General features: G+C 38.2%; 1 protein-coding gene across 1 annotated transcript in view; it reads right to left on the bottom strand.

Annotated features, from left to right (window-relative positions):
* Nucleotides 1–437: 437 nt before the first annotated feature.
* Nucleotides 438–24,949, bottom strand: part of ALDH1A2 (aldehyde dehydrogenase 1 family member A2) — a 64,366-nt gene continuing 39,854 nt past the window's right edge. Inside the window, exons 8-13 of the mRNA XM_077472258.1 lie at nt 12,411–12,513; nt 11,523–11,707; nt 10,400–10,564; nt 8,758–8,915; nt 6,498–6,572; nt 438–2,477 (exon numbers count right to left, since the gene is read on the bottom strand). Of these exons, the coding sequence (XP_077328384.1) occupies nt 2,405–2,477; nt 6,498–6,572; nt 8,758–8,915; nt 10,400–10,564; nt 11,523–11,707; nt 12,411–12,513 (759 nt within the window). The 3' untranslated portion in view covers nt 438–2,404. The remainder of the gene's footprint in view (nt 2,478–6,497; nt 6,573–8,757; nt 8,916–10,399; nt 10,565–11,522; nt 11,708–12,410; nt 12,514–24,949) is intronic.

Consider the following 24,949-nt stretch of genomic DNA (forward strand, 5'->3'; position numbering starts at 1 on the left):
TTGTATTCTTTTAGACTGTTGCTGATAAAAAAAGCCGTAATATCATCTGGAAGACATTCACATATGGTGGCCTACTGAAATTGAGAACACTGCTTTAGGGCTTTCTCTTTTACTTGTTAAAAGGGGTTCCTCACACATTATCATCTCCTATTGGGATTTCCTCACTGCTTGATCTGAGGGGTACTGACCTGAATGGTACAGTATACATGTATGTGTTTGCCTTTGCTTCATGATGACACAAATGTATGCAATATTTAGGCTTTGGCAGACTACGCCAGCCTATTTACTTTCAATTGTTTCTCCCTGCAGCCTTCTCACCACATGGTGAGCATTGGAAAGCTGGGGGGAGCAACTTCTCAAGTAACATTGACTTCGGACTTGCACACACATTCGGTAAATAAGTGAGCATTGTAAGAAACCACAGACACAGAGACCAATCAGTTAACTGAACTTTTAATGAAAAAAAAATAGAAAATATTAATATCCTTTACATTTTAACAACTGTACATACATGAATTATGATCACGCAAAAACATGCAGGTTGATTTTGCAATATTTGGTGGCATTCATTATTTATTATAAAATGGTCAAAGTCTCATTGTGGCTTGCATATAAGTTAGTTTTTCCCCAGCCCTATACATTAAAACATCTGCAAAACTACCCTTTATAAATATCAATATCTCTGGCATTGTAGGTAAGTGAATTTATAAAACAGTTACCAGTTTCCAGTTAACAAGAGGTTTGGTTAAAAACAAAGAAAACAAATTGTCTGTCACCTGTACAGCCCATATATGATTGTTTTTATGATTCCTAACTACTAATTATTTGTGTACCATATCACCATCATACAGCTAAAATAACCTATCATGGTGCATTCATATTTTCTTGTTGCTAGGGCTTAAGCTGACATTCATTGAGTATGTCATTAAAAGTGACCAATATCCCCAAGAGCATTTTAGAGTTGGAAACATGCAATTGACTTATCATATTTTATGGCTATTACACCTCAGTAGACATCAGGTACATTTAAAAACTGTGGACCACCATAAACACCTCTTACTCACATCCAATATACTATGAGCATTACTGGCTGAGGTGGAGCTGTATTTTACCAATCCTCTTATCTGGATTTTGTTTTAAGAGAGAGAACAACATTTTTGTTGGCACCTACATTGCATGCACCTAAGACTAGAGAAGGGCTGACTATATAGTTGTGTAAAGCAAAGACATAGAATAAAATACATATATATTTATATACACACACATGCAGTATATATTGAAAGTTGTAGCAGAGAGATTAGGAACAGGAAGACACTTAACCCTGCCCTCATTACAATTTAAAGAAAAATATATACAAAGCTAAAAACCCAACCTATAAACTTATAAAACAAAGTCAAAAGAAAAAGCCATGTGTAGGCGTACAGTAACTTAAAATCTGAATGATTTTTTTTTGTTTTGTTTTAAGGTCTCCTACAGTGCTCTATAATGGATCCTCTTAAAAGCAGAACTCTTCCAGATTTTATTAGCCATTTTTCAAGTAAACATTTAAAATGTCCAAAAAATGAAACATCTGCTTGATTTATCTAGTGTCCATTTTATTGAGCAATAAAGCCAGTAATGGAAGCTTTAATATATCATTTAGAATGCTAAGGCTGAACATAGAGCCTTCAGAGTAATCAAGAACAGGAACTACTAGAGAAAACCCCTGCCCTCCCACCTCCTCTTTCATTTTAAGACCATAATTTGTAATAAGAATCTTACAATTAAAATCCAGTTTAAAAAACATTGACTAAATCACAGGAAAATTCAGGGTTTTTATAAATAGGGTAAGTTAGTTATCTGGCTTTGAATCTCGCCGTTATTATATTTGTATACACATAAGAGTAAACTTGGCCAAAAGTGGCAAAATCTGGAAGACTGCAAAATGACCAATGACCAACATGCTAGCAGTGAAAATATCAAATATATTAGACACGTCAAAGAGCTAGAAGACCTATCTACAGGTAGTCAAGCAAAAAAAATAATAATGTTTTTTTTTCTTTGCATTACCAATCTAACAACCTCAGTACAAAGTTCATCTATTGTAGATGGCAGTAATTTGGCTCCCTTATATATTAGAATAAGTATATTGAAGACCTAAGGCTGGCTAATACATATTGCCCAGATTTTAACTGGTAGATACAGAAACAGCATAAAGAAGTCATTGTATATTACATTCTGTTTCTGAGAAGTGGTCTGAATAAACTTAACAGAAGCTGTCAGACATTCTATAAAAGAGCTTGTCCCTACATTTTAACCTTCAGTCCAGTTAGCATCAGTGTAGTGTTATAGAATACCAACATTTTAGTTCATTTTAGCGAGCAATGGTCATCCTTATCATAGTATGCTGGCTTTCATAAACTTTTTAGGAATTCTTCTGTGGGATCTTTATGGTCACTGTCTTTGATTCTGTGTATTCCCGCAATCCATATTCACCCCTGTAACAGAGAAAAACAAAATAAGAAATGATAGACTTAAGATTCAGTTAAAGTTAAGTAAAGTTAAGTAAAAACAAAACAAAAAGGTAGCTCAATATAAATAGTTTTATTAAAGACAGAGACATTTGAATTGCTGTACAATGGCTTAAAATCAGTACATGCCAGAATGTTTCCACTATGATGGTGCAGTTATAACAAAATATGTTAATCCAAGCAAGAACACACCTGCCAAACAATATGGCTTTAAAGGAAGTGGTTCCCATGGACCCTAAAACATAGTAGCTCTGAAAATGACATATAACTTATTAAACAGTTATGAGATACTAAACCAGACTGAATAATGCATTTAGGATTTAGCCACGCTAATTCCTGATTTTCTAAAGGAGTAGAGCCTGTTAACTTTCAAAGTGAATTTTTATCTATCCTATGGTTACCATCTGTCCCTTGTTTGCCAGGGACAGTCCCTGTTTTGAGGGGTCTGTCCCCAGCAAATAGAAATCCTTGGTAAAACGCCCAGCAGTATGTTCCAACAGTCTGACCTGTACTGTACAGTTGCCACGACTAACACAATGTACAGTAATTGTAGTCTGGTGGATCAGCCTGATTCCTGAGTATTGTCTCGCTTGCACAATTGGCTACAAAGTCCAGTAGTACCATATTGAAGTGGCTATGGGGTCTGCCCATTGCAAATGATTATATTATTAATACAGCACAGATCTGGTTATTTACCCTGCTCACAAAAACAGAGGAAACATTTTTGCTGCATAGACAAAAACGTAGGTTTGTCAATAGCAACCAGTCAATTTACAGATTTACTGTTTTCTTACTTTAGAAAAGTAAAGACCAGTATATGGTTATTGAGTAACTGTATGCCTGACTTTCCTTTTTTTACTATGATGGGGACATTTATTATTAATAATGTGTAAAGATGTAATGCACTATTTTATAGCATTACTTATTCCTGACCCACGAGTCTCTGCATTACTTATGCCACATACACACAACTGGACTTTCTGCCAATGAAACCGTGGATTTTTGTTCGAAAGTTGTTGGCTCAAACTTGTCTTGCATAAACACGGTCACACAAATGTTGACCAAGAAAATTTGGAGGAAGCAGGATGGAAAACTTTTCTCAAACTAACACATTTCTAACAGTGTGTGGTATGCAGTTGTTTTTAAGTAAAGTTCCTTAATTCCCAAATCAAATGTTAAAGGCAAACAAAATGTTTCAACATGTTTGCAACATTCAAATGTTCTTAGAATGTTCTGAGTATTTTCATATGCATTTTTCTAAGACTTCTCCTAAGAATTTTTTTAAAAAAAAATTCTATCCATGTGTGGCCAGCTTTACTCTTGACCTCTGCACTGTGCATTACTTACTTCTGACTCCTGCACTTTTTGTATTACTGACTCATGACCCCTGCATTTTGTGTTTTATGCATTTGTGACCCAGAGCAGAGTAAATTCAGGTTTTTATTTTTAGCCATGCACTGTCAATTATGCACCGTCAAGCCCTCCTATTACTACAATTTGACCACACCCACTATTTACTCTGGTGCCCATTGCTGCATCAAGTCTCTTTTCGATTTCTCTCCTTTATATTTTTAATATCTTCCTCGTGTACCAAACATATGTGGCCAATTGTTTCAGGGTATGTTAAAAATGGGGGAGTGATTTTGTCAGTATGGCTACAAATTGGGTGATTTCGTGGGTGTGGTTAAAAGTGGGTATGGTCAGTAGAGAGTCCCTAGATATTATTTTGAAAATCTGGTAGCCTTAAAGTGGATGTAAACCCAATGTCATCCTTTCTAAATTACTGTCATAGGGGTTATCTAGAATGATATACATGCCTCCTGCATGTATCTTTACTTGTCAAATGTCTCCCCTCTGTCTGCTATGAGACCTGAAAAACTGCAGATTCTGTGGGTGGGTCTGTTGTCTGGAGTTTGGTGGGTGGAGTCGTGATGTCAGTAGACTCCCCGCCCACCTCTACACTCCCCTTGTCAATATGCATTTTCTCCTGTGAACTTACACTGAACTTCTGCTATAATCTCTAACATCCACAGTGGTTTAGTGGCTAGCACTCTCACCTAGCAGTAAGAAGGGTCGCTGGTTTGAATCCCAACCACGACAATACCTGCCTGGAGTTTGCATGTTCTCCCTGTGCCTGCGTGGGTTTCCGCCGGGTACTCCAGTTTCCTCCCACAATCCAAAGACATGCAGGTAGGTTAATTGGATTCTGTCCAAAGTCGGCCCTAGTATATCAATGGGGACCTTGGATTGTGGGCTCCTTGAGGGTAGGGACTGATGTGAGTGTGCAATGTACAGGGATAGGGGCAATTGTAGACACTAACTCAGGTTGAACTGGATGGACTGGTGTCTTTATTCAACCTTAGCAACTATGAAAGACTATGAAAGACTATCCAGTGAAAAGACAGGAAAGTAACCACGTGACTTCAGTAAGCCAAATCATGCTGAGGTGGGGAACATCCAATTCTGGCAGAGCAGCAGAAGAAAGGAGTGGGGGGGAATTAAAAAATAATGCAGGTCTCTTAGGCTAGTGCACGAGATATAGAAATCACCTGTCACTCACAGCAAGGGGGAGGATTTGACAAAGTTTTTCTATGTTTGTCAAGATTTATCTCACTGAACAATAAAAGAGGATTGCTCAGAGCTGGATTAACTCTCTGTGGCAAGACTGGACTCAAATGATATTAAATCTTATACTCTACATTATGACATAAAAAAACAACACAAAACATTTTTTTCAGGTTTACATCCACTTTAACCTAATAATAAGTGAAAGAAAGGTGAAAGAAAGTGAACATTTACTTTGAACATGAACATGTTCTACTCCTTTAGTAAATCAACCCCACTGTTTACATATTTCTGATCTAAGGCTTTGGCTACCCAAACAACCATGGTAAACAAATGATGAAAAAGCATGCTTGTGCTACTATGAAGATAGGTATTGAGTCTTAATGTAAATATCAAGACAAAAACTGACTGTGGGTCTACTGTGCCCAATTTTTGATAGTAGGTTCCCTTCTGTTATTATTTGTCTAAAATTACTTAAATTACTAGAGAATGCCTGATTTATAATTTTGGTTCATAGTAGAAATATAGCCTTTTAATAATTGACTGCCAGTGGATAGTTGGCATGTAATGAGGTTGATTTACTAAGACTTGACAGTGCAAAATCTGGTACAGCTCTGCATAAAAAACAATCAGCCTCCAGCTTTTTTTTGTCAAAGCTTAACCGAACAAGCTGAAGTTAGAAGCTGATTGACTACCATGCACAGCTGCACCAGATTTTGTACTCTCCAGTTTTAGTAAATCAACCCCAATGTATGATATTGAGACCTCATATTGCAAATTTGGGTGTAAACGTTATAAACATATCATAACTTCCCAAACTCCTGGGCTGCACCCTGCCCAACTGCCATCCCCTTGTCTAGTGAGAACAATTAAGTGGCCTCCATAACTATTATTATCAGACAGGATGCTGACAAGTCGAAGAAGAGTAGCCCTGAAGTCAAAGACATGCCTCTAATAAAATAAATAAATAAAAAAAACCGTAATCAGAACATGCAAAAAAGTGGATTTTCTTGCTAATAAAGTTAATAGCAGATCCCTTGAGGTGACTGTGTTTAGGCTGGGCTAAATTGTGTGATCAAGTTGAGATGGAAGGTTCCATTCCCAGACACATTTACCACATGCAGTTCTTGGGTAGTGACTCAGTGAATAAATCTAGCTTGGTTGTCCCAGAGTAAATGTGGCAAATTTAGGGAATGGATTTTTTTTTTACTGAAGCCTTTGCAAGAGATGCTCTTTACATTTATTTTTCTAAATTTTATTTTATTTATTTTTCTAAATAACTTACATATGTTACAGTGGTAATGTCAAGCTTGACATATAAAGGTTGACAACCATAATACATGCGAAAACAATTCCTTGCGTAAAATGGCAAAGTACCATCATTCATATATTGAACGTGATGACTTTTTAAGGTGCACTTACATTTCTCTTCCATTTCCAGACATTTTGTATCCTCCAAATGGGCTTTGAGCATTTAGAGCATTGTAACAATTTATCCTGCATTAAGAAAATATACACATTTAATTCACATGAAAATTATAACATGTTCACATTGTCAGAGTCTAATAGTTCCAAATACTCTAGATATGTTGTTTCACACTGCCCCTAAACATTTATCTTTGTACAGCTACAATGTCTAGTCAACTCAATACACATTAGCAGGACAGGAAATTTAGTTACTACAATAAACATCAGTTGACCAGTGGTATAATACACATGGAGATTCTTTTATAAACATCAGAGAAGCTTTGTGTATTGCAACCAAATTTAAGGTGACATTTAGCCAGCATGTTTGAGAGAATTCATAAACATTATGCAAAGTGTTACATTTTACAGATACAGGGCTGTGCATGTTTGCCATGCCTGGAGGATAACTTGAATAGGAGTAAACTATTTTTTTCCAGTACACTGTAGCCAGCAAAAGAAAAAAATACACTAACAATTTGTGTTAAACAGTTTTTAGGTGCACAACATTTGAAAATATATGTGGAAGCCACACACTGCCTCATAAGGCCCCTCTGTAAAGTGGAGTCCCAGCTATAGTCTATTAGAGCCTCTATGTTGGAGCTTATTGTATATAGCAATGGATAAATATCTATAATAAATATCAAAAGACATGGTCATGACTATTAGCTAATTAAATCAAACTTCAAATTAATTTTGTCATTTTCTTTTTCACATTATTTCTACTTATCAAAACTCAATGGATCTTTAGCTTCAATTTATTTCTCAAGATTAAAAGACTGTTTAGTTAGCTTAGTGAATAAATTGAATGTGTCTTAATCCAAACATGAGCAAGGCAAAATCCTGTTTTTTTTTAATTTTCCAGCGAATTATTGATTATTCAGAATCAATATTCTGTTTTGCTTTAGTGAATCAACCTTTTTATTTGTGCTGTTTGTAGCCATAAATTATTAAGGATGGGAATGCTACTAAATGACTGTTTTCTATACACCCTATGCACAAATAATACACCACTATATTACTGTATGATATTTATATACTTTTTATATATAAATAAATATAAATAAAATATTTAAGCACTTACATCTTCTACAGTAATTGATGACAAATTAAAAATATATGCATAGCAGAAGCATATTTAAAGCATAGATAACCCAAGGGCAATGACTTAATATATCACAGCTAACCAGTCTTAGAATTGGTGGCTGCATTGGCTTTATTTTTTATTTTTTTTAAACCTGGTGATCCTGCCAGTAACACACATTCTGTTCTAGGGTGATAACATTCATTCACTGAACTGTATCTATGGAGAAGCAGTCATGCCACCTTAAGGCAGGACTCAAAAACCATCCCATCTCCCATTCTGCATTACATAAACGGTAGGGGAGTTGTATTCTTCAGCGATAACTGGGAACAATGTAACTGTAATGAACAATGTAACAGGAAAGCAGTACAGACAGAGCGTGCATAGCAATATTAACAGGTACTTATTTAACAGATGTAACAAAGAGATTTCAACGGTATATTTGACAGAACAAAATAGACTAAATAACAGAAATTCATCCTTAGCATTTAAATACCCTTTAATGGATTAATTCTGCTCTTTCTTATTAGTGATGGGGGAAAAATCTTTATAGTTTTAAGACACTAGGAGCTCCTATTTTCAGTTTGAGATTCTGCTGAAATATCTGTGCAACACTTTCATTTGTACTTTACTATAAAATTCAGATTATAGTTGTTGTTTAAATAGTTCCTTGGGCTATACGCAGTATAAATGGCACTGTAGCAAATACCTAAGCCTGACGTCATATGTGATTTAATTAGGACTCATTGCTAATAAAATGTTTTCATGGACTCAGAAAGGGCCATTTTGATCTGTATAAAAAAATCCAAAGGCAGAAAATTCCAAAACAGCCTTTATTGCATTTTGAAAAAGACCAATTCATAGGTTGTACTTGATGGTATTTCAACCTCCCCTACTACATAACATTGCAGAATCTTAAAGTTAAGATCATAAAATGAAAGGTCTTGTTTTGCATATTATTTAGTAGTTTGCATTCATTTAAAACTGTAGATTATACCTAGCTAGATATACTGTATATTTGTTTGAACAATTGACTAAATTAATTGGTATGATTATGCACAACAAAAATATCAAAACAGTATAAGAACAAAAAAATTATAAACTTTGGAAAATAAAATCTAAAGGTTTTCTTACCACACTGTTCCAGCCTGCATTGCAGAGGAGACTGTAAGGGCCTTGTTGATATCATTGGTAAATACAGCTGCAACCAGCCCAAAGTCGGAACTGTTGGCTCTTTCAATAGCTTCCTCCATTGTTTTAAACCTCAGTATTTGTTGGACAGGCCCAAATATCTAAAAGGAATATGTTTTTGTTTAAAATCAGTGTCTTTTCTTTTACAATGTATGTTTCATATGAACAAAACTACTAACTCAACTAGCATTTTTGGGAACATATGGTTAAAGAGAGCCCAAAGAGATGCATAATATTCAGAATACTAATTAAAAATACAAAACACAAAAGCCCAGAAAAAAAATGAAAAAAAATAAATAAATACACGTACCCCACCACCAAACAGTATTTCCCTGGCATAGAAATAGTACAAAAAAAAAACGGACAAAGAATATTTGCCCCATTTTGTTACAGTATTTCCTGGTGTATAAGGCAACTGGGCGTATAAGACGACCACCTAATTTTCCAGTGAATATATACGTTTTGGACTATACTCGCTGTATAAGACTACCCCCCTTCCGAGGCTTCATATTTCCTTCTTCTTGCTGGAGCTGGAGCCATGATGGGGTCTTGTCTAAGAGCAATTTTTACACCCACTAATTCCACTAATCTGGCTTATTACCTGTGCGGTAATAACGTATGTTTTTATATATATATATATATCTGAGCCAATCATGGCTAACGATGTATACTATTAATGAATACAAAGCCTGCTCGGATTGGCAGAGGTTGTAACATCATCAGCTCATGCCTGCTCGCAGTGATTGGCTCAGCTCAGTATACTGTATGTAGTCGAAGCTACATACAGGCATACCCCACTTTTAAGTACACAATGGGGTTTATTTACTAAAGCCGGAAAGTGTAAAATGAGGCTCACTTCTGCATAGAAACCAATGAGCTTCTAACCCCAGCTTGTTCCATTAAGCTTTGGTAATAAAACCTGGAAGCTCATTGGTTTCTATGCAGAAGTGGGCCTCATTTGGCACTTTCCAGCTTTAGTAAATAAACCCTATTGTGTACTTAAAAGTGGGGTATGCCTGTACAGTATTACCGCACATCCAGCAGGCTAACAGATTAGAAACATTTGTTTTGGGCCAGCTTGACCCAAATGGACTAAAGGTGCATGTTTTATACCGGCGTATAAGATGACCCCCAATTTTTAGGGGATGTTTTTAAGTATAAAAAGTCATCTTATACGCCGGAAAATATGGTATTTCTATGCCAGGTAGGCACTCTTTGGTGGTAGGGTAAGTGGTGTTTTTTAATCTTTCATTTTTCTGGGGTTTTGTGTTTTGTGTTGGATGGTAGGGTTTATTGGAATGTGGACGGAAGGGGGGGGGGGGGGGTGGAAGTGTACTTGGTACTCTATATACAATTTGTAACAGTATTTTTGATATATTTCATTTCAGTCTGTGGTCACTTATAGTCTAGTGTACTACAGTTTATGTTCCTACTACAGAAAGTATGGATGAACATACTAGGCTTATAAAGGTGAACTAGCAAAATTTTGGATTGTGAAACATGTGGAAACATGTACTAGATTTTGTGGGAACCAAGTGAGCCTCGTTTTTTTATTCTTGTGACTTGTCCTTGTGGCACACTTTACCTCCTCTTTAGCAACTCTCATGTCATCTGTCACGTTGGAAAAGACAGTTGGCTCTATGAAGAGTCCTTTCCTTCCCAATGGTTTGCCACCACATTCCAGTTTGGCACCTTCGGCAATGCCACTCTGAATCAGTTCCAAAATTTTATTGTACTGCTTCTTATCAGTCTTCAGAAAGAAAGAAAAGCAATAAATGTAATGATTCATAAGTATAAGGCTGGAGAGATTAAAAAATTACAAATGTTGCATACGGTTTTACTAATTCACTTTAAAAAGTTTACTTGATAGATGGAAGCCAGGTATACCTGACTTGTCATTACAAGAGGGCCATGAGTCTACAGTCTGCTATAATAATAATAGCCCTTCAGCATTGCATTGATATTTCAAGAGGGTCAAACTCCCTAAAAATGCCAACCTAAAAAGGCAGAGGTCTCATCTGCACCTCAAAAGATTGTGTGTGAATGTAAGGGTAGTATTTTTCCAGTAACTTTTCTAACCCTGCTGGGGTAAGTAAATTGCTATTCCCTGTTCTGATGATGTGGTATTGGAATTCATGCAAAAAAGTGGCACATAAACAAGCCCAAATTCTTATATTTTTTCTAGACCTTTTACAAAGGGGACTGAAAACTATTGTTTTGGGGGAAGAAGGCATATTTGCTCACCCAGTGCTGAAGGGCATATAGGCTGGTATCACCTTAGCAGAAGACCTGCTTGTGCACACTAGGCTGTTATCCAAACCAACTGGCAAATATTGAAACAATTAAAAAAGCTAAAGAAGTCATTAAAAATTGGTTTACTAGGTTTGTGTCTTTAGGGAGCGGACATGCCTTGTGGATCTGGTTATATTTACCACTATCCACTGTGTGAATCAGCTCAGTTTATATTGGATTTTAAATGGCACAGATAGTTGATAAAGCCATATCTTTATTAACGACTGATATCAAAGTATACAGCACTCCACTGTAACTATTCAATGAACACTTCTTAGGAACCCCCCATGATTATATCCTTTGGTTCAATAAGTTAATTTAGCTGTCAGTCCATAATCAATGCATGCCATTTGAAGAAACAATCAGTGTTATATTAACAGATGTGGTAAACTGCTGTGATGTTCCTTTCCTAATACCTGTGGGCCTTGTTCTGTTGTTGGATCAAAAGGACTCCCAACTACTCTCCTCTTTGCACGTTCAACACTTTTCCGAACAAATTCATCATAGATTGAGTCCTCAACAAATGTTCTAGAGCCTGCAGTACAACACTGTCCTTGGTTGAAGAAGACACCTTGGTGTGCTTGTTCCACAGCATAGTCCACTGCAAGAGATATATAAATACCAGCGGGATCATAAATATGTATTAAGACATGCATTGTGAAATAAAAAGAGACCCACCAGCCCACAAGCAGAATATGAAGGAGCAGAAGCAGAGTGATAAGATCATCCCTCTGGTCAGCACAAGTGCATGCAGCCAAACCTTTTGCATGCCCTCCCTGTCTCAGGCAACAGGATTACAGGTGACTGATATTAAGACAAATTCATTTTCATACACTAGTTATAAAATACAATTAACATTTTGAAAGAAAACCTGGAACCATATTCACTGATTATTTATCTATAAGCATTGATTTCAGCTTTAAGAGGTTAAGTTGATATTCTACCAACATAACAATAGAGACAATGTGTGACCTAAGCATCTCTGACCATTGATCGTAAGTACCAGACATGACTGGATACTACATTAGTCTTATCTAAGTGTAAAAAACGTGCTTTAAATATGTTTACAGAATGATCCCCATGCATTATTAAAGTAAAAAATAGGCAATATAACTTTAGAAATATGTTTAAGGAATGATAAGCATGCAGGAGGAACAAAGGCTATACACCTTATAGTACTCCTTGTGTCAGGTCCAGAAAATTAATACAATTATATTACTAAATATTTTCTCTCCCAGACGTTTAAACCCACCAAAAATTAGTCCAGTCTCTACCAAACCAAAAAGACTTCAATATATACTTACGATCTGCGTCTGCAAAAATAATGTTAGGGCTTTTTCCTCCTAGTTCAAGAGTCACTCTTTTCAGATTGCTTCTTCCTGCTGTCTCTTGAATCTGTTTTCCAACCTAGTATTAAAACAGTGGGTTAATACTGACAGAGCAGTACTAGTAAAATGTGCAGAATTTAACAGAATGTGCAGAAACTACTCTACTAAAACTCACAAAGGACTTGCTAACAGCTAAAAACAATGATCATTATTCCGTACTCTTACTCTTGGACCTCTCCACTGCCTTTGATACAGTTGATCACCCCCTCAAAAAACTGAATTTGCTTGGTATCCATGGCTGTGCTCTCCGTTGGTTCAAATCTTACCTATTTCACCGCACCTTCAGTGTCACTTACAACTCTACTTCCTCCTCTCCAACACCTCTTACTGTTAGGGTCCCCTAAAGTTCTGTCCTTGAACCTCTACTATTCTCGTTCTACACATCCTCCCTTCGTCAGCTGATAGCCTCCCATGGCTTCCACTACCATTTATATGCAGATGACACCCAAATCTATCTCTCTACAACTCTGCTCACCCCATTAATCGCCTCACACATCACTGATTTACTAACAGACATATCAGCCTGGATGTCACACCACTTCCTCAAACTGAATCCATCTAAAACTGAGCTCATAATATTTCCTCCCCCACGTGCCCCTTCCCCTGACTTCTCTGTCAAGATCAATGGCACAACTATCAGTCCATCCCCACATGCAAGGATGCTAGGGTTAACCCTAGACTCTGAACTATCCTTTCAGGCCCACATCCAATCCATGTCCAAATCATGCCTCCGCAGCATCTCTAGAATATGCCCTATTTTAACCAATGACATCACCAAGCTCCTAATTCACTTCCTGGTTATCTCTCACCTCGACCACTGCAACTCACTCCTCATTAGACTACCTTCCATACACTATCCCCCCTTCAGTCCATAAGGAATGCTTCTACAAGACTCATCCACCTTACCAACCATTCAGTGTCCTCCACCCCTCTCCGCCAACCACTGCACTGGCTTTGCCTCACCCAATGAATAAAATTCAAAGTACTAACAATAATTTACAAAGCCTTCCATAACTCCGCCCCCAGCTACATCACTAACCTAGCCCCAAAATACCAACCAAGCCACTCTCTTCGGTCCTCTCAAGACCTCCTGCTCTCTAGCTCCCTTGCCAGTTCTTCTCATGCTCACCTACAGGATTTCTCTAGAGCTTTTCCCATCCTTTGTAACTCCCTACCCCAATCAATCCAATGTCTGACTGTCTCCTAATCTATCCTTCTTTAGACGATCCCTGAAAAACCTTCTCTTTAAAGAATCTTATGCTTCTAACTAATACACTGTTTTACTTTCTCCATCAGCTCATCCCCCACAGCTATTACCTTTTGTATCAATTGACCCTCCCTCCTAGATTGTAAGCTCTAGTGAGCAGGGCCCTCTGATTCCTCTTGTATCAAATTGTAATGTAACTGTAATGTCTGTCTTCATTTTGTTAAGCACTGTGCAAACTGTTGCCGCTATATAAATCCTGTATAATAATAATTATTCTTAAGCCGCGTACACACGGGCGGACTGTCTCTCCAACTTAGTCCGCCGAAACACATTTCAGCGGACAGTCCGCTCGTGTGTGGGCTTCAGCGGACTTTTTCAGCGTGCAGTCTGGCGGACTAAGTATTTCGGAATTTTATTTGTCCGTCCAACTTTGGTTTCAGCGGACAGTCCGCTCGTGAGTAGGCTAGTTCGACGGACTAAGTATGGCGCATGCTCAGAAAGGATTTACACGGCGAAAGGTTGCATTGCTGTGTATTGGACGTCCTATTTCTAGTCCCGTCGTACGTGCTGTACACGTCATCGCGCAAGCTTTCGACGGACTGTCTGTTCATCGTGTGTGGTCAAGTCCGTTCATTCGAAAGTAGGACGGACTGTCCGTCGGATTGTCTGACGGACTTAGTTGGCCAGACAGTCCGCCCGTGTGTACGCGGCTTTATTCTTATTAGCGTTCAAGTAAATAAATAAAAGAGTTAAATTGCTTAGAAGATAGGATATTCAGATAAGTTAAAGACCTACACCAGCAGTATATATAAAGTGCTGTATGAGAAAGGGGGATGGGGAAGTAACACAGGCTTTTAGCATAATAACCCACTTTAATACTGTGGAATAGGGGACATAATTGTAGTTTCTGCCCTTTGGCCTATGCCTATTTGATGTTTCTTGTAGACCTTTCTTGTGTTAAGGGCCCTATAACTGTCATCTAAAACTACCTTTCTCAACTGAAGTGCCGCAGCACCCTGGGGTGCTGCCTGAGGTTATAAGGTTTTAATAGAGTGCTGCAGCATCCTGGTAGAGAAAGGAATGTAAATCACACAGAGCTCCCACTCCTCTGCAGAAACTGTACATTGGCACAGCAGGAACAAGTTAATTTAGCGAAGTGAAAACAATCAAAGGGGTGGTGTCTTCCAGAGTTTGTGCTGTGCTCTCCACCTCCCCCTACAGTACAGTGCCCAACATGTGGTTTTACCCCCCCCCCCCCCCCCCAAACCTCACATGTGAACGATCTTTTGGTACACATCTGTGGAGCTGCATACTACGTGTTAGGCAAACCATTATTTTTAATGGGCAGTTGTACCCATAGAGATGCAGGGAAAGAAGTCTCTGCCCCTTTTTTTACAATCACACCGCACCAACAACAAACCACTTTTGGGAATGCGTGGGAGTACCAGTATGAATTAATGATGCCCCTGCATGTGAACCAAGTCTTAGGCTGGGGTGCCTCGAAATTAAAAAATACTTTTTAAGGGTGCCCTGATTATTAAAAGGTTGAGAAAAACTGAGCTAAAACAAAAACAAGCCCTGGTTCACAATGGAGCCTTTTTTTCATGTGATTTAACATCTCAAATCGCATGTCAAATCCGTGGCGATTGCCGCCAATGGCACCATCCTAATCGGTGCGACAACGCATCTGCGGCGCTGCGCCGATTTGAAAGAGTAGTTTCTGTACTACTTTTTACAATTTCAGGCTGCGATTTACATTGACATCTGTGCAGAAACCTGCACAGATGTCTCTGAAATCGTGGCCGAAATCGGGACTGACATGCAGGAGTGAAATCGTGCTTCATTCCCACAGCTCAGTGTGAACCTGGGCTTAAAGGGACAAAAGTTTGCTGAACGATTTTCAAAGTAATGGCACATTATTTCAGTGATTATTTTCTTTATAACACTATAAAAATCATTTTAATTTTCTACTTTAATTTTATATATCCTGAAAGCCTCTATCCATTTAACCATAAATATGTTATTGTTCTGTTTTCAGTCTGCAGTATATGGTGGTAGGGTCGATTTTACAAGTTACTGGTTTATGTCTTCCATTTAACTATATTTTTTAGAAGTAAACGCACACTAAAGAAAGAAATCAAACAGGACATGTGAAAGCCTTATTTCCAGTCCTAGCTATGAGGATTAGTAAATAATTGTACCAGGTATGGTTCCATTTCTGACCTGAAATTGGATTCTTTTACCATGGTTTTCTTTAGGACCGTAATATGAAATTGCTTAGTAAAGGGTTATATTATCCTGTATTTTATTTTCTTCCTTTCTCATAAATCTATTTCATATACTCCCTGCTTGTACAAATATATGAACTTTATTAACAGAAGTCATTTCTAGGACCATGAAATCAACTAATGGAAGTGTATTACATTTAGAGAAAACAGAGCTCAGTGCAACTTAGGAAAATCACCCACGCAATAGACAGTAAAGTGTTTATTACTGAGAAGTGAACATAGTAGGCCAATATCCCCACTTATGTACAGCTTTTTCTTTAAATGCAATATTAATATGAAAATCATAATGGGGTTGATTTACTAAAGACAAATATACTGTGCACTTTGCTAATGCAGTTGCACTAATTTTCCCCAGAGCTTAGTGAATGTGGCGAAGCTTCACTTTGTAGGGAATACCCAAACAGGTGCAAGAAAATAAAAAAAAAACAGCATTTTTGCTCTCACGTGATTGGATGATGGAAATCAGCAGAACTTCACCACATTCACTAAACTCTTGGTAAAATGAGGGTAACTGCACTTGCAAAGTGCACAGTCTATTTCCCTTTGGTAAATCTACCCCATTGTGCAATGGATACCAAATGGAATGGATAATGGCGATTGCTAAATGCTATCTTAAAATACTTTCAACATACATTGTCGGCTCTGATGGTCATGAGCATGCCTATAATTCCCTCATAATCTAGATGACCAACAGATACCCGGTTTGGACAGATTGGATGGGGTTGGCTACCTGATTGTTGGTTAGGACTGTGGGTTTATGACAATTATAAAATTAGAACTGTAAATTAGTTTCAAGCATGTAGGATGCTAATTACCTTGTATACAGCAAGATGCTAGAGAGGCACATTTAGCCGTAATATTTCTAAATTTCATAAACTAACAGCAGACAAAGTATAACAAAATCTGATTTAAACTATTAACTATGTTTTTTTTTTTAGCCTTACAGGTACCAATCATCAGATAGCAGGGTAGTAATGGCAGCACTGCATTTATCACAATGGTACACATGTGTGCTGATCAACTATGGGAGTTTTTTTTAATTATTTTTTATTTTTGCAAGAGCTATACTTAGTAACAGATGGTATAACAACACCTTTACTTTAATACTACAACTGTAGGGCCAGTAAGTACACTGCATGCTTCTAGTGGAGGTTAAGCCTATTTTTTAATGTATCCTGCTTCTGGCTCATTAGTTACCCAAAACATTGCACAACAGAGTTAAGAACTCATTATTTAGCCAGAGGTCAGAAGCTCTGTATATACTATACATGACATTAATCTCACTTAAGAAATGAAAGGGAAATCCTGCTGAGTAAATTAGAATCAGTGGTAATACAGCTGTTTGCTACAAACATTTGTTTGGCATTAAACTATTGCAATTCTCCTGTAGTGCACTTTGATGGCTTCACTTGTATCTAGTTGAGTAATGATGAGATCATAGTTTGTATAAAGAAAACACATGGCCAATCATAACAGAACGTAAAAATAGGTTTAACAGTGTCTGCATAAACGTTTGTATCTAAATCAGCAATTACTTCCTTTGTTTTGTGCTGCGAAAGCAAATTATAATATTATATATTGAAAATGGCTCCTGTCAATATAGCCATTTTAGGAGAAAATCTGAATTTGTACTCATTAGTTGTGATGTTTGCCAAATACAAAGAGCAGTCTCCTCGTGTTACACTATAAGATTAAAATGCAGCCTTCTACTAGAAAAAAAAAATCTTAAAAAAAAAAGGTATGCACATACTATCTTCAGGAACCAACAGATACTAGCCTGAAGGCTACTTTAATTATTCTGTACTTAAAGATGAAGTACAGCTATAGCTTCTTTGGCTCTACTTCTCCTGTGGGTCAAAGGAGTGCAGTTCGCTGTGTACACCTGTGACCCGTTTTCAGCTGACAGTGGACTGAAGCCTGCTGTCAGATGATATTAAAGAGCTGGTCCAGTCTCCAGCAAGTGTCGGTGACTATATGGTCAGGATCCACCCACATGCCTGGACCGGCACCCGGCTCTCAGGAAACAGCTGAGAGCCTGAGCCAGCTGCTCCTGCCCCCTCCACAGCCCAGCGTTCCAGTGAGCATGGGGGCAAAGCAGAGCAGAGAGCTGGTGACTGACAGTCACTAGCTCTCTGCTCAGGGAGCCCTGATAACCGAGTGATGGGTGGTATTTGATTGCTCGGTTCTCAGTGTTAGAGCCGGCGGGGGAACAGATGCAGCATCAGACCAATGTTGCATCCACATAGGTAAGTATGATTTAAACAAATATATTCCCATACTTCTGTTTGAATTAAGATTTGGATTTTTTAATTGGTACCATCTACTTATCTCTTCCCCTGATCTAAGCTATTAAAGTGAACCTGACATGTAATGACCCCCCCCCCCCCAAAAAAATTCTATAAATTAATCTTACCAATAACGAGCTAGCACTTGCCCTTAGATCCTTTTAGTTTCATGGATCTTTGGACCAGTCCATATGCAAAACATTAATCTTTCTACATGTTATTCCATCAATACGACTACAATTATTACAGTTTTTACACTCCTTACAATTTCCACTAGCAAGAGACAAGACGTGTCCTAGAACAGATCTTTCTACTCTTTCTACTCACAAGGTAACTTAAACCATTAGTAGACAGGTCAAGACTATTTGTGAATATACCAAGGCCACCATATTGTTAGCCAAAATGGAGCACTGGGGTTGATTTACTGAAACTGGAGAGTGCAAAATTTGGTGCAGCTGTACATGGTAGCTAATCATCTTCTGACTTCAGCTTATTCAATTAAGTTTTGACAAAAATAAACTGAAGTTTCTATGCAAAGCTGCACCAGATTTCACTCTCCAGTTTTAGTAAATCAACCCCACTGTCAGTAAGCATAGATACATACAGCTACCCAATAAAACAGTTTAAAAAAGTAAACTACACACAACAAGTATAAGGCATGAAATGCTTACATTGAACTAAAACATTTCTATGCATTTCTGTATTCACTCCATTTATCCTGTTGTAGCTATATTAAAACCATAGATAATAAGTTACTAATCTATTACAATCCTTTGAAAATAAAGCATGGGGACTTCAAATGAGCTTAAAGTATACCTGTGCAAAGAACATGTACATTAATGTATTTTACATATTCTGAACAGCCCCACAGTAAAAGCCACAAAAAACAAGCCCTCATTCATCTCTGTATCTGTAAGCATTGTGAAAGAATTCATTTTTGAAATTCATAACAGAAGTAGTATATTTCTCTATAAGAACAGATCTTGGCAGCCTGCAAGCACCACAGCCAGTAGGTGTTTCTAACCTGTTAGGTCCCTTTCACATGGCGGCTCGATTAGACTGCTGTCAGTTTTTCAGGCAGATCTGAATGGAAGCTCCATGTTAGTCTATGGGCAGACAAATGTAAAAGGACATGCATCCGTTTACATCTGATGCCTCCAAGTCTGTCCAGGTCTGAAAGAAACACAGAAAGGTCTGCATCACTTTCCATTGTCAGGATTTGCTGTCCTCTACTGTCTGTATTTGTAAGTGGCAGTGCTTGTTAATTACCACAGAGTTAGCTGGTTATAGACAGACACTTCCTGTTCCTGCTAGTTGTTTCAGAAACCCCACTTGGAGGACTGTAATGTTTTATAAATGGAATTTTGGACTAAGTAGAGACAGAACTTAGCCATGTGACTTTTTGCACACAGGAGCTGCTGCTGTATTTTACTGAGACCAGAAACAGAGACTATTAAGCATGTATTCCTATATTTAAATAGTTTAACTGCAGCTGCCCACAACTTCTTGAGTGCGTATCTTAATTGTTGTGAGAGGTGTATATTTGCCCTATTGTTATTATCTCACATGCACAGTACAAGACAGCTAGGTTGGTGCTACTGTATGTGCAGTATATTAGTAGGTGAACTTGATTGTTGCAATAAAGTTTATATACAGCTCCTGTTACAGAGTAGATAGGGTGACTTTGAGTTCCAGTACCACACCACAGTTTCTACTAGTAAGAATGTGCATTCCAGGCTGGTTGGACAGTAGTTGGAGGATCTCCTCATCACTGCTGATCTTGACTTCAGGTTTCTGACACCAAGACAGACACCACATTGTGATCGTCCTCAGGGGCTCCGACAACTGAAATTTGCTGCAACATTCATTAGGGGGTATCGTTTTAATAGCTATATATACCTGGGTATATGTGCACAATTCCATCAGAACTCTAGTTGGGCCTGATACATGCATTCTTTATTTGTATGTACTATTATTAATCTTTTCTTATATAAAGCTAGTATTATTTCCATACTGGTGTGCATCTATATGCTTATGAATATTGTTATATATGGGTTGTAGTAGTTCCTCTTCTTCTAATTACTTTGGTTAGATCACTGATTAATTTCATAATAGGAAGGGAAGCCTCACTGTTCACAGAGGCCCTGTCCTGGGTGGAGACAACTTTATTATCAAACCCACTCCTCAACTTAGATTATGGTTCTCTCCTGTTACCTACAGGTTTAAAGCAATATACTGTTTGGGGGGAGGGGCATATCATACCCCTCCCACCACCACCACAATTTTTTTTAAATATAAACGTGATGGAGCTGAGGGATCTTAGGTAGTTAGATGTAAATGGATGCAAGTCCATTTACATACACCTGCCCATAGAACTTATATGGGTTCAATCAACTCTTGGAAGGCAAAAATTTATGTGACATCTATACCATTCAGCTCCCTGCTGATCAGAATGGGCATGGCTGGTGTGAAGGGACTAGGGATGCCCCCCCGGTTCAGTTTGCAACAAAACATACCAAACAGGCAAAAAATTCAGAAGAACACACAAACACTATTAAAGTCTATGGGACACGAACATGAAAAATCAAAAGTGCTAATTTTAAAGGTTTATATGCAAGTTATTGTCATAAAAAATGTTTGGGGACCTGGGTCCTGCCCTAGGGGACATGTACCAATGCAATTTTTTTTTTTTTAAATGGCCATTTTATCAGGCGCAGTGATAAAGTAGAAACAATAAACCGTTTAGAACAGTACCACAGCAAAATTACATTTCTTAAGGACAAATTCTCATTTCAAACTGATTGCAGCTGTAATGAATTGTCGGGTCTTGGCAATATAGCTAAAACTCATTGAAAAAAAGGGCATGGGTTCCCCCCACCAGTCCGTTACCAGGCCCTTTGGGTCTGGTATGAATATTAAGGGGAACCTCAAACCAAAATGTAAAAAAAAAACTGTGTGGGGGTCCCCCTAAAATCCATACCAGGCCCTTCAGGTCTGATATGGAAATTAAGGGGAACCCTGAACCAAACTTTAAAAAAATGGCGTAGGGGTCCCCGTTTTTTTCCATGTGGTGTCAGAGGGGGATGGGGTCAACAGTTTACATCACCGAGTAGCCCCGCCCTCAGCTATATAAGAACTGTCACCCAGAAGAAGCATCAGTAGGCAGGAGCCTCCAATGGTTGCAGCTTTTTTTCTTTTTTGGTCCATCGGGCGGCATGGATTTACATCGTGGAACTTTTTTATTTTTTAATAAAGGACTTGTCCCAAGTTGTCTCTTGTCTTTTTTACCATTTTTGAAACTTTTTGTGAAATGGTAGGGGTACAATGTACCCCGTTACCAATTCACATGTGGGCTTCCAGATTCTGCTAAGCCCCACGCCACACAACCACTGGGCAAGGGTTGTGGGGATGAGGCCCTTGTCCCCATCAACATGGGGACAAGATGCTTTGGGGGGCTACCCAAAAGCACCCTCCCCATGTTGAGGGCATGTGGCCTGGTACGGTTCAGGAGGGGGGTGAGTGCTCTCATCTCCCCTCTTTCCCTGCGGCCTGCCAGGTTGCGTGCTCAGATAAGGGTCTGGTATGGATTTTGGGGGACCCTTATGCCATTTTTTCTTTATATTTTGGCGCAGGGTTCCACTTAAAATTCATACCAAACCTGAAGGGTCTGGTATGGATTTTGGGGGGACCCCTACATCATTTAAAAAAAAAATGTGGCAAAGGGTTCCTCTTAATTTCCATATCAGACCTAAAGGACCTGGTATGGATTTTATGGGGACCCCCACACAATTTATTTTTTTAATTTTGGTTTGGGGTTCCCCTTAATATTCATACCAGACCCAAAGGGCCTGGTAATGGACTGGGGGGGACCCATGCTCTCTATCTATATTGCCAAGACCTGACAATTCATTACAGCCGCTATCAGTTTTAAATGACAATTTTACCTTTAGAAATGTCATTTTGCTGTGGTACTGTTTTAAACACGGGAAAAATGCAGCACTTTACAGGCATACTATAGACACTCCCCAGGCACAATATTTAAAGAAATGTTTCATTTTTTTCGTTTCACTTTAAGCATTAAAAAAATCACTGCTCCCGGGAAAAAAGGCAATTTTTAAAAAAAATGTTTGCATTGATACATGTTCTCTGGGGCAGGACCCAGGTCCCCAAACACTTTTTTTTTGCATATAAACCTTTAAAATTAGCACTTTTGATTTTTCATGTTAGTGTCCCATAGACTTTAAGCACTTCCCGACCAGCGCACGACGATGTACGTCGGTGGAATGAAAAATGCCATAAAACTATCCCCTAGTTTGTAAACGCTATCAATTTTGTGCAAACCAGTCAATAATCGTTTATTGTGATTTTTTTTACCAAAAATATGTAGAAGAATATGTATCGGCCTAAACTGAGGAAAAAACATTTTTTTTATATATTTTTGGGGGATATTTATTATAGCAAAAAATAATGCGTTTTTTTAAAAATTGTCGCTCTTTTTTTGTTTATAGCGCAAAAATAAAAACCGCCAAAAGAAAGCTCTATCTGTGGGAAAAAAAGGACGTCAATTTTGTTTGGGAGCCACGTCGCACGACCGTGCAATTGTCAGTTAAAGCTAAATCGCAAAAAGTGGTCTGGTCTTAAGCCAGCAAAATGGTTTGGTCTGAAAGTGGTTAACAGTGTTCCGGGGGCTTACGAATTTTCCCCGAACATCGCATATTGTTCGGTGTTCGGAGAACATCCGAACAACCAAAGTTTGGCCCGAGAACCATTCGCCCTTCCCTAGAGGGGACCCTTATAAAATGACTGAAATCTGATTCTAAAATCTCTGTTGTGTTCTTTGAGTAATGCCGCGTACACACGTCCGGACTTTGCAGCAGACTAGGTCCGACGGTCTTCCCGACGGACTTTCGGCTGAGGTCCAATGGACTTTCCGAATGAATGGACTTGGCCATACACGAACGGACTAAGTCCGTTTCGAAAGTCTGTTAGTTTTGAACGTGATGACGTAAACGGAACTAAACAAGGAAGTTCAATAGCCGGTAGCCAATAGCTTCCCTTGCATCGTATTTGGTCCATCGGACCAGCACACAGAAAAATGGTTTTCCCAATTTTAGTCTGTCGGAATTGAGTCCGTCGGATAGATTTGAAACATGTTCTATTTTTAGTTCCATCTGATTTTTTTTTTGAAGAACTATCGGACTAGCTCACACACGATCGTATTGTCCGATGGACTAATCCCTTCTGACCTAGTCTGCCGCCTAGAGGCGATTCAGTTCGCATTGTGCGCTATACAAGTATTTCATTCATTCATTCATTCAAAGTCCGGTCGTGTGTACGTGACATGAGAATAACTTTACATTAAAAGTAGCTAGAGTAGAAATTGGTGGCTTGTAAAGCTTTTCTTTTTTTTTTACTTCTTGTTAACCACTTAGGGACTGTCCACCGCAGTTTTACGATGGTTGTTTGAAGGAGGATATTGTTGTTATGGCACCAGCTAGCTGCCATAACCACGGTATCCCCTTCTTCAGTGGGTGGTCTGCTACAAGATACAAGTAGTCTCTGCGGTGGATTCGCAGAGACTCCTGCCGTGATTCGGTTCCCTCCGACGCTTACCGAAGCTGTCAGCAGCTGTCTCCATACAATTGCTGGGTGGAAGCGATGTCAAAAACGTCACTTTCGCCCATAGCTCTTAAAGGGTAAATTTTTTTACATGATTTTTTTAAATTACTATTTTTTTTAATTGAATTTTAGTCTAAATATGATATCTGGGAATTTTTGACGCCAGATCTCATATTTAAGATGTCCTGTCATGCTTTTTTCTATTACAAGGGATATTTATATTACCTGTAATAGGAATAAAAGTGACAATTTTTTTTTTAAACAGTGTAAAAATGAAAAATAAAAGCTAAAATAAATAATAATAATAAAAAAATGTTTTAAACGTGCCCTGTCCCACCAAGCTCTCGCGCAGAAGCGAACGGTAAAAGTTTAAGGGTAAAAGTTTGTCGCCATTCCATGAGCGGGCGCAATTTTAAAGCGTGACATGTTGGATATCAATTTACTCAGTGTAACATTATCTTTTGCAATATAAAAAAATGGGCTAATTTTACTGCTGTCTTATTTTTTTATTCAAAAAAGTGCATTTTTTACAAAAAAAGTGCACTTGTAAGACCGCTGCGCAAATACAGTGTGAAAAAAATTATAGCAATGACCGCCATTTTATTCTCTAGGGTGTTAGACAAAAATATATATAATGTTTGGGGGATCTAAGTAATTTTCAAGTAAAAAAAACTGTTCTAAATACCAAACTCTCAAAACGAGGCTGGTCCTTAAGTGGTTAATATTATGTAGATTAATGTCCATAGTCTGGGCACAGGTGTACCTTAAGCTTCAGGTAGCTAAAGCTAAATTCAAGTGCCTTTTGGTCTACATTTTTTTGTTGGTTTGTCAAGCTAGAGCAATTGCAGCTCTAAAGACCGGGGAACATGAAGACTTTGCCAGCTATGGAATTTACAAGTTATTGCTTTAATGTGACAGTTACTCGGGCAGAAAATAAAACTGTTATAAGAAAGAAGGGGGACAGTTTTCTTTTCCTCGAGTCATTTTTTTTTCATCAATTGAAAGTAAAGTCCTGCGTTTACAAATTGTTATTACAGTGAGTGTATTTAAGATGTG

Source organism: Lithobates pipiens, unplaced genomic scaffold (genome assembly GCF_037356315.1).
Source record: "Lithobates pipiens isolate NorthernLeopardFrog02 unplaced genomic scaffold, aLitPip1_a1.2 Scaffold_8, whole genome shotgun sequence".
Taxonomy (NCBI): Eukaryota; Metazoa; Chordata; class Amphibia; order Anura; family Ranidae; genus Lithobates; species Lithobates pipiens.